Source organism: Ooceraea biroi, chromosome 8 (assembly GCF_003672135.1).
Source record: "Ooceraea biroi isolate clonal line C1 chromosome 8, Obir_v5.4, whole genome shotgun sequence".
NCBI lineage: Eukaryota > Metazoa > Arthropoda > Insecta > Hymenoptera > Formicidae > Ooceraea > Ooceraea biroi.
In genome coordinates this window covers 10,666,610-10,675,563 of record NC_039513.1, presented here as the reverse complement: position 1 = coordinate 10,675,563, position 8,954 = coordinate 10,666,610, and the positions used below count along the sequence as shown (strand labels likewise).

The window sequence follows — 8,954 nt, the reverse complement described above, 5'->3', positions numbered from 1 at the left end:
CGGTCACGTGACCGCTCACGTGACGTTAAGGCAGTATCGTAACCTGCGAAGTCTACTTAATTTTACTGTTCTTTTCTAAAGCTACGAATCTGCTGGGTAAGCGCTTTTTCAAAGAAAAACGGAATATATAAAACGGAATAATAATATGTAAATAATATATAAAACGGATATAACAACTGGAAAATGGATATAAGAAACAAATAAACAACTGAAATTGAATATAACGTAAGTTATATTCAATTTGAATCGTTGCGTTTCTTTGGATAAAACTCGGAAATCTACATCCGGATCTCGATCTTGGTTATTACGATACTGGTGCTGGAAATGGCGAGAAAGTTTAAAGGGTTTTACGTTCTTGTTCTGTCAAATTGTAATCACTGAATTGCTGTGTAATTTTTCGAAACAGAAACGAGTGCAGTCCGCGCAACAAGAGAACGATGTAATTGTCCACCGTGTTAACTGTAACCTATGATTTATTTTTAGTTGAATTTTTTATGTGTACTTATTTTTTTGTAAAACGACAATTATTTCTATCCGGTGAAATATTTAAATAAAGTTCGAACATCGTAAAACTGTGCTGTGTAATGATGACAAGTATATGTAATAACATGAAACTTAAGTGAATTAAATTAATGAACTTTAACAACAGCAAAAGCGAGAAATTTGGTAATTATTAAAGCAAAAATACTTAATTCAATAATTCACCGTAACATTTATATAAGATCTTATTTTTGTTATTAATTTATTCTTCAAATTTCTTTATCTTATATTTTATGTATGACTCTTGTATTTATAGAAACATCTTTAAACAATCAATCCAGAATGCAACCGTGCAAATTAGACGAATCAGAAAGCAAACCAAACATGGCGTTAAAAAGTATTACCATTTTTAAGCCAAATTTTTTTTCATTTATGTCAGTATATTTATGTCATTTATCTCATTTATGTCATTTTATAAGTTAATGTCATATCAGCTGGAGGATTAGCTCCAAATATTTCACTAATCTTCATCAATGTTTAAAAATATATTTTGTGACTAAAGTAAAAATATTTGCATTAAGGCCAGTTATTATGTGCATTAATCTATTAATTTATCTAGAAATTGGACATGAATTGGACATGGCAGAGACAAAATGCTTCACATTGAAATCTGAATTAAATTACATGATGGGAGTTTGTCAAAAGGCGCAAACGGAAACGAGGGGAAGAACTTCTTTGCAAGAGCTAATGATGTCGTCTAAAGATTCAGATTCAAAATCTTCGTTTATACATTTTGATTCCAACAGTGAAATTATGATTAGCAATAAAATTCGAAATTACGAAGTTCTTGAAAAAATTCACAATGTTGAAGAAAAGCCTGAAGAAAGTTTTGGTAAAACATTTTTCTAGCTCAAATAAGTATACACAGCTTAATGTTGTATGTTCCGGCAGATGCTCTCCGTCCGAGTCTAAGATCTGCCCAGTTCTTATCTAGAAAAATTACTGATGATGATGACATTACTGAAAAAACTGATTTGAAAGAGGAAAAGCGAAAAGAATTATTGAACGTCACGATTACACCAAGATCTCAGTTAGAGAAGAAATTTCCTCTGACAATAACGACGATGCCAATTCATAATGAAACTGCGAAAGTAAGCGTTACATGAAAAGAAATTGAAAATATCTCATAATTGTACGTAAATATCGTACAGAAATTTTTATACTTATAAGCTCGTGAGATGTACGAAACAGGCGGACAGAGAATACGAAAATCTGCTGTCTTGTTACCCGGAACATGTGGAGGAATCCATTGAAGAATTGACTTCAAAGGCGGATGAGGATTACTTCTGCATGATACCGAGCACCACGAAAAGAGACCTCGTAGGCCCGGAATTGAATTTAGAAATTCCGGATACCGCAAAAGCTAGACGAGCGGAGAGACGCAAACGTGCGACGAAAGTAGACAAGAGAGAAACGAATTCGAAAGCGGGTGACGCGACGATACCTAAAGCGCGAAAGAGGAAGGGAAAATTACGAAGTTCTGTCTCCAAAAGCACGGTTACTACGAGAGACACAAGTTATATTGGTAAAAAGGAAGCGAAGAAACGCAAGCATAGAGGTAGAATTGTATTGTCTGCGTATGGTGCACAGCTCATCACCGCGTACAATCTGTCCTATAGTTTATTCAATCATCCTCTTATAAAATATATTTTTTAAATTCAAGAATTAATTACTGTATGGCCGAATTTCTTATTGAATATTTTTTAACGCAGGTCATGGCATTATTCATCAACAATCCAACTTCATGAAGCATCCGAAAAAGTCTGGTGACGTCGTGGAAATTTTTCATAACACTACATTGAAGAACAGCAATTCTGCCGCCTCCAGCAAATATTCCAAACTTGACGGACAAATAAAGAAACATCTCACTGAAACTGCTAATGAGAAGATCCAAGAAATATCGTTCTCCAAATGTGTTAATCATGAGTTTCACAATAAAGATCGGCAAAATAATCATCCTCAGACATTAAATTATTCAAATGACTTCAAGTAATTTTCTGCAGACATAATATAATAGTAATTATAATCATTATTCTGTATATTAATATTGCGATTAATAATGATCTTTTTTAATTGCTGAATTACTATATAACAATTATATTATTTCTCATGTTTTTTTTTATATCTTCTTCGTTTTTAATTAAATTCTTACTTTAACAGAGAGACTCCCGTTCGTTCTCTCCTGTGCGTTCAGCAAGAAAATAAATCGCAGAAGCATCCTAATGATCCCTGTCTATCAACACAAGACAAAACGCATGAATGCGAACATGTTGTATTTAATAAATGTAACGACCCGACATTGACACACAACTATGAGACATCGACTTTGGCGTCAAGGTTGAAACGCGCGAATAGATCATACTTCAGCAGATACAGCTTCCAAAATATACCGTTTGTAGTAGGGACTTCGGTGACACCGAGCCATAATCTCGGGCTGAACATTCAACAAGTGAGTTATGAAAATTCTGAAAAATAACGCGTACTTAAAGTGCAACTTCTATAACACAGGTATTGAGCGTAATGAAAACGAGACAGCCGATTGCGGACAATCTCACTCCACTATTAATTCGTAAAGTCAGCAGAGGTGTGAAGCCGGCGTCGATTCTTCTGGAGCAAATAAGCAGACACGATGATGAAAAATCGTCGCTTCTCGACGTAAGTTCGCAGATAACTGGACTATTTAATAACAGGGAGAATTCGGGCGACGCTCGGGACAAGAAATTGTCCGCACTTGATTTGCAACGTGCGGGGAATGCGCAGAATGTTCGCACACTAAATGCCGATAACGTAAAAATGATTTCTGGAGAAGATAACGACATTTTTAAACGATTTCACGAGAAAAATAATTTCTATGAGAATCATAAGATTAAGCAGCAGTCACTCTCCGTCATGAATAAAAGGAACGTGTCAGCGAGTACGAGAAATCAACAAACACTTTCCAAGCTATCATTAGATAAGGAGGTAAGATCTATTTCAGCAACTTCTTCGTCAAGCACGTTATGATATCGTTATGATTATGATTATATTATGATATCGTAGGAGAATATTGGCGATTACAAAGTGCGTATTCCTGGTTCGCACAATTCTAAGGAGATACGCGATGTTCTGATTAATCTTCATAATCAGTTTGAAGAGATGAATACGTAAGTGTTGGTATTATCAAATTTAAGAATCCGTAATTTTTGCAAATTGCCAATTATGATTTGCACAGGAAATACGAGAAACTGCAGTTAGAAATAGAAAAAAAATATAACAATGCATCTTTAGCGAAAGAGCTGTCGACTTTGGAAAAAGAACTCAACATCAAGGAAGAAGAAATTAACGCCGTTATCGGTCTTTACAAAGAAGTGAGTTCCGTTACAATTATTTCCGATTAATGATAACTTGGATTATTTCAAATGACATCGACGAGAACAGGTAATGATGCTGAAACAGCAAATGAAAATGTTGCATGAGAAGAATAGTTTCGTTTGCATCGAGTCGCCCAAGGAGTTCTATAAAAATCCCTTTCCCATATCGATTATACGTAAAAGATCTCACTCGATGAATCCGACACGTATCTTCGAACGAAGACAAGCTTATAACGCAACAAAAAAACCAACTTCTTTGCAACTGATCGCATTATTACGGCAAATTCAAGCTTTTCATAAGCAACTGCAACTCGTATCGTAATGTTACGTTGAGTTAAAGTCAGTTGAATTTAAATTAATTTTATCAAGTTACAGGCACATATAATATTGGTATAGCTAAATCTTGTTTTACTATTTTAGCGGAATTTTAATATTCTCAAATCGTAGCAAAATGACTTATCAAGAAATTTCTTTGTCCGTTAAATCGAAGAAGGTACACAGAAAGGATATGGAAATATATAAAAATAATACTTATTTTAATCGGGTGGATTTAGCGGAAAGTTATGTGGAAGGTGTCTTTATATCTCTTTTTCGAATAAATGAATCTTTTCTAGCAGATCATATTCCATTTTTATTCTGCGTGCTACCTCATAATGTATAATATTCGTTTGTATGCATATACGGTTGTATGTAATTTATGTATGCGCAACTCGGCCAGTATCTCTATACATATAATATATGTATATGTATATGTGTACATATATATATGCATATTATATATATGTACACATAATCAACATTTGTGTGTATAAACGCCGAAGATGGTTTTTAGTTTTAAGATTCCTGCTATAGACGGATCGTTCGCTGTCGCGGCTCTCACGGTCGATTGCAATTGTCAGTTGCAGCTACGTATAACGTATAACAATACCCAAGAAAAATTCATCGTCATCCATATCGATTTTTGTCGTTTTATCTTCATCCTTTCCGCTGTAAGACTTTAATCCCTAGATATGTTTGTGGGAGATCATGGAATATCTAGCATCCTTCATTTTTTTTAACATTCATTTAACGATTTGTAATTTATCCAATTCAGCCGCCGAATGGTTTTCGCTACATAAAATTTTCATGCGATCCTCTCTGCGATCCTCGTCACTGTTGCAAAATGTTCTTGCGCCTGTTATTATCTCTGTCTTTGTTTTTCTCTCTCTCAAAGCAATTACACAGAATCACACGCGATCCATCCTTAATACGTAAAGATACTATGCGCTACAAAATGTATCCTTTTAATTAACGTTAATATAAAACATTATCTTAAATCTACAGTAATATTAACTTGCTCTCTCACTTTCTTACTATAGAACGGCATGACGCTTAGGCGCGCCCGTGGGAAATAAAAACATTCCTGCAGCATCGAATATAAAATTAATCTTTTCTCGTAAGTAGCAGTCCTTCGCCACGGTTGGAGATGTGATAATAGCAAAAACCACGATTTTATCACGGTCATACGATATGCATGATGTCATTTTTAATTCCACGTATCAAACCAGGAAGCAGCTATTGAATGGTGTCAGATAAGAAAGTTCAATTGATTTCAAAGATCGAATAGCAGAGAGAGAGAGAGAGAGAGAAATATATTTCATTGAATATGTTGACTGTTTGATTATGTTATATAAATTTGTTACTGGAGAATTCTCTCTCGCTCCTCTTTTTTGTTTCTTTTATAGCAATGTGTTTTACCATTATCTCGTCTCCAACAGTTTTTCTGAGAAAGGACACGGCCTTATTTAAGCTATCGTCATTGCTGTAAAATCTTCTGAAGAGATCACCTCTTGGAAAGAGGAAAAAATTAGTTTTCGTATATCTTGATGTACTAAAAAACCGTTTTCGCAAAGAAAAAAAAGGAAAAACGGAACCAAGTCCTTCACATACACACTCTACCATCTTAACGCAAGTATATCTCTCATTATATCACAGACTAAAAAATGCTTTGGTCTAAAAAATTGTTTCATTTTCTCTCTTTTTTTTATTTTCTTTGTTCCTCATTCTTTGTTAATTAGAATGAATACGCGCCTTTCGCATTCACGTATTCGCGGTTGGCTTTGTCAGCGTCAAAAATTGTTACTTTTGAAAAACCGTCGATCTTATTTACGGGTATGCGAGATCAGCGCGGAAAGCGGGGTTGTAACGCCGATTGTTTGTTTTCTGTCCAATATCAAAAAACTCGATGTAAAAGTCACAATGTATAACGAGTGTAGAAAACGTATAACTCTTTGAGAGGCGATTATATCACACAGCTTTCAAAAAGAATATCTGCAGTATAAAAAAATTATTTGGATGTTAATCATTGCTCGTTAGAAGCAAACTTCTTTTTCAGAAATGTCATCGCCACTAGAAAAATCGCGCCTCGCAAAGAGTTAAAACCATCGCGTGGCTGTTCCGAGATGATTGGTGGCCGATTTCATCGTAGCCATGATGCGGTAAAACACAAGAACCCCTTCGGCGCGATTGCAACTTAGTAAGACTCGCAAAGCATTTTTTTCTTTTGTATCTCTTCTCGTGTTAGTCGGCACGCTATAGAACTCAAGCTATGTTAGCACCCTTTTCATTCTCGAGATTCTGTGAAAAAATCAATCAAGTGGAATTTTAAGGCGTTTTTGCGGTAGTCCTTAGTCGGCTGTATGTATACGTTGCGAACGGCCTTAAAATCGTACTTGTACAAAAATATAAACGCAAAAATCAACGAGCTTCTTTTAGTGAATATTTCTTTTTCTTTTAATACGTTATTAAGATCGTAACATTTTATAGTACTCTACAATATTACAACATGTGATATCTCTTACAAGGTACTTATATTACGAGTAACCCCACAGATTCGTTCTTTACTCTCTCAGCTTTAGATTTCAATGATTACTTTAAGATGATAAAATAAATATTGGATTCGCTATAAATGTTAGTCATTATATATATATATATATATATATATATATGTATGTATGTATGTGTGTGTATATGTGTATCTGTGTATATAAGCATCCACTTTCTTCTATCTGTCCCATCTCGAGTTCTCGAGTCTTATCGATGTAATATTGATCGTCGGTTAACTGATTTGTTACATGTCAATCAGTTTTGCAAATAGCAAAAGTAAAATATTATTTTCAATTATGAAACATCAAATGTGAATTTTTGTTTCTTTCGAAATATATTGTGCAAAATCATACGTTAAATTTTTAAGTGAAAATATCACTCAATATAGTTCTTAAACTGTGACAAATGTTTCCTTCTTATCTTGAAAAAACCAGGTTTTAAATCTGCTTTAACGATTTAAAATAGCAAGTCCATTTCAGTCATTGCGCGATATTCGATATCCGTTCTCCGTTATTCCGTTCTCATTGTACATCGCCATAAAATTTGACATTTTAAGTACAAACGAAGTCTACAAATTTTTGTAACAAATATGTATAAAAAATATAAATATAGTTTATATATTTATAACCAATCGATTAAATATAATATTTAAAAATTGTGAATATATATCAAAACAGGCATTTAATTTCCTGTTTATCTTACAAATTTATCCTAATATTGCTTGCAGGATAAATAAGTGGAGGACAATCAAATGGAAAGTTTCCATTGCAATTAAACAAATAAGTACGGTGAGGTATACCGGCGAACAATTATCATTTGCAATCATTTTGTCGCGTGATGATTACATCATCACAATGATTTTAAATTCTAAAATTATTAGTGCTTGAAGAGTTGATACACTACTCTATGATGTTATTCTGTAGATGTATTATTTCGTATTATGAATGCCACTTGTGTCTAGTATTGTTAGGATACTAATTATGATCATTCAAAATGATGATGTAAATAACACATACTATACTAATATCGACAAAATTCCGTGTTATTTTCCGAGCGTCACGAATTTCGTTTCCGATCGAAGTAAACCGTATGAAACATCGGTGCACGAATATACGAACACGAAGATAAATCCTTCACTTGCAAATCTTTTCTTCGTTTTGCTTCCGAAATCTTTTGATTTTACATGATAAACTCTTCTGTTATTTGTTGTGCTGCTCTTGTTCTTTGTTGCAGCGAATATTTGGTCAAACTGCTTTTTCAGGCCTTTTTAATCGTGAGTTTACGATGCAGGATAGCTATATCCTGTATGAATATCCAAAAAGTCAAAAGTCAGAAGTGTCAGCAGCAGAGTTATTTTAAATTGCCTCTTTATTACTCGCCGTCGAATTAAATACTGCGTCAAGCTTTCTTAGCTATGAGAGCGTCGATCAGTCTCAGTTTCGCCTTCGCTTGCTTGTAGGATTCGTAGACGCTGGTGATTTGCGGTCCACGATCTTCACGTTGCATTCGACGACCAGCTCGAACTTCAAATTGTGCTTCCATTTCTTTTAATGCTCTACGTAGTCGCTTCTTTTCTTCTCGAGTTACCCGTTGTTGTGCCAGTAATTCCTCTCTACAAGGCAGAAACGATATAAGTAACGAAATATTTTTCAGGCAAATAACAGCATTTTAGCATAGTTTTTATTTCTTAGAATATTTTACGAAAAAATAAGCGCAAATAAATACGAGAGGTAAAAGAAAAATATTAAGGAATATACAATATAAAGTACTTTACTAATAAAATATTTACATATAAAGTACTTTAATAAAATACTTAATATTTCCTATTTTAAGTATGAAATAAAGTAAGACGCAAAATTTGTTATGTATATGTGACAATCGTAAACTTACTGGGGTAGAGCGTGCAGGCTTTCACCAACACCGCGACTGCCTTCGCTGCTACTGTGTTGACTGTCGCTATCGGTTGGTAGCTGATCCGCGGGTTCGATGCAGTCCAAAATGCCTCGATGAGACATGTCCGGCTCGCTGGCTCTCCTATCAGTCTCCACCGGATTTCCAGGCAGACTCGACGATGTGAAGTCCATTGTCTCGTGCTCCAAAATCGTGGCCAATTCCGACACGCTGTCCTTGTTTTTGCTCTACAATATGCATAAAATTTTTATTATAATACTTAGTTTTATCTTACTAATAACGATTTAT

The 8,954-nt window shown here is 34.4% G+C and overlaps 3 protein-coding genes across 6 annotated transcripts in view; 2 read left to right on the top strand and 1 right to left on the bottom strand.

Moving 5' to 3' along the window:
• Positions 1–137: 137 nt before the first annotated feature.
• On the top strand, positions 138–1,393 carry LOC113562355. Its single transcript, XM_026971678.1, has 3 exons — positions 138–666; positions 797–877; positions 1,100–1,393. Exons 1-3 carry the CDS (start codon positions 633–635, stop codon positions 1,387–1,389), a joined length of 405 nt encoding a protein of 134 aa, XP_026827479.1. The 5' UTR covers positions 138–632; the 3' UTR covers positions 1,390–1,393.
• A 6-nt stretch (positions 1,394–1,399) lies between these two features.
• LOC105275512 lies at positions 1,400–5,538 on the top strand. 2 transcript variants are annotated; one of them, XM_020030406.2, is made up of 7 exons: positions 1,400–2,098; positions 2,253–2,529; positions 2,701–2,989; positions 3,049–3,501; positions 3,580–3,683; positions 3,752–3,887; positions 4,311–5,538. In XM_020030406.2, exons 1-7 carry the CDS (start codon positions 1,831–1,833, stop codon positions 4,335–4,337), a joined length of 1,554 nt encoding a protein of 517 aa, XP_019885965.1. In that variant the 5' UTR covers positions 1,400–1,830; the 3' UTR covers positions 4,338–5,538. The 2 variants fall into 2 exon arrangements, with proteins under 2 accessions (XP_019885965.1, XP_026827474.1); XM_026971673.1 differs by lacking the exon at positions 4,311–5,538 and having other exon boundaries at positions 3,752–4,022.
• The window catches only part of LOC105275511 (protein FAM13B), a 35,345-nt gene continuing 30,895 nt past the window's right edge, over positions 4,505–8,954 (bottom strand). For all 3 annotated transcript variants that reach the window (XM_020030400.2, XM_011332406.3, XM_020030401.2), the window contains exons 11-12: positions 8,646–8,893; positions 4,505–8,367 (exon numbers count right to left, since the gene is read on the bottom strand). In XM_020030400.2, the coding sequence (XP_019885959.1) occupies positions 8,154–8,367; positions 8,646–8,893 (462 nt within the window). In that variant the 3' untranslated portion in view covers positions 4,505–8,153. The remainder of the gene's footprint in view (positions 8,368–8,645; positions 8,894–8,954) is intronic.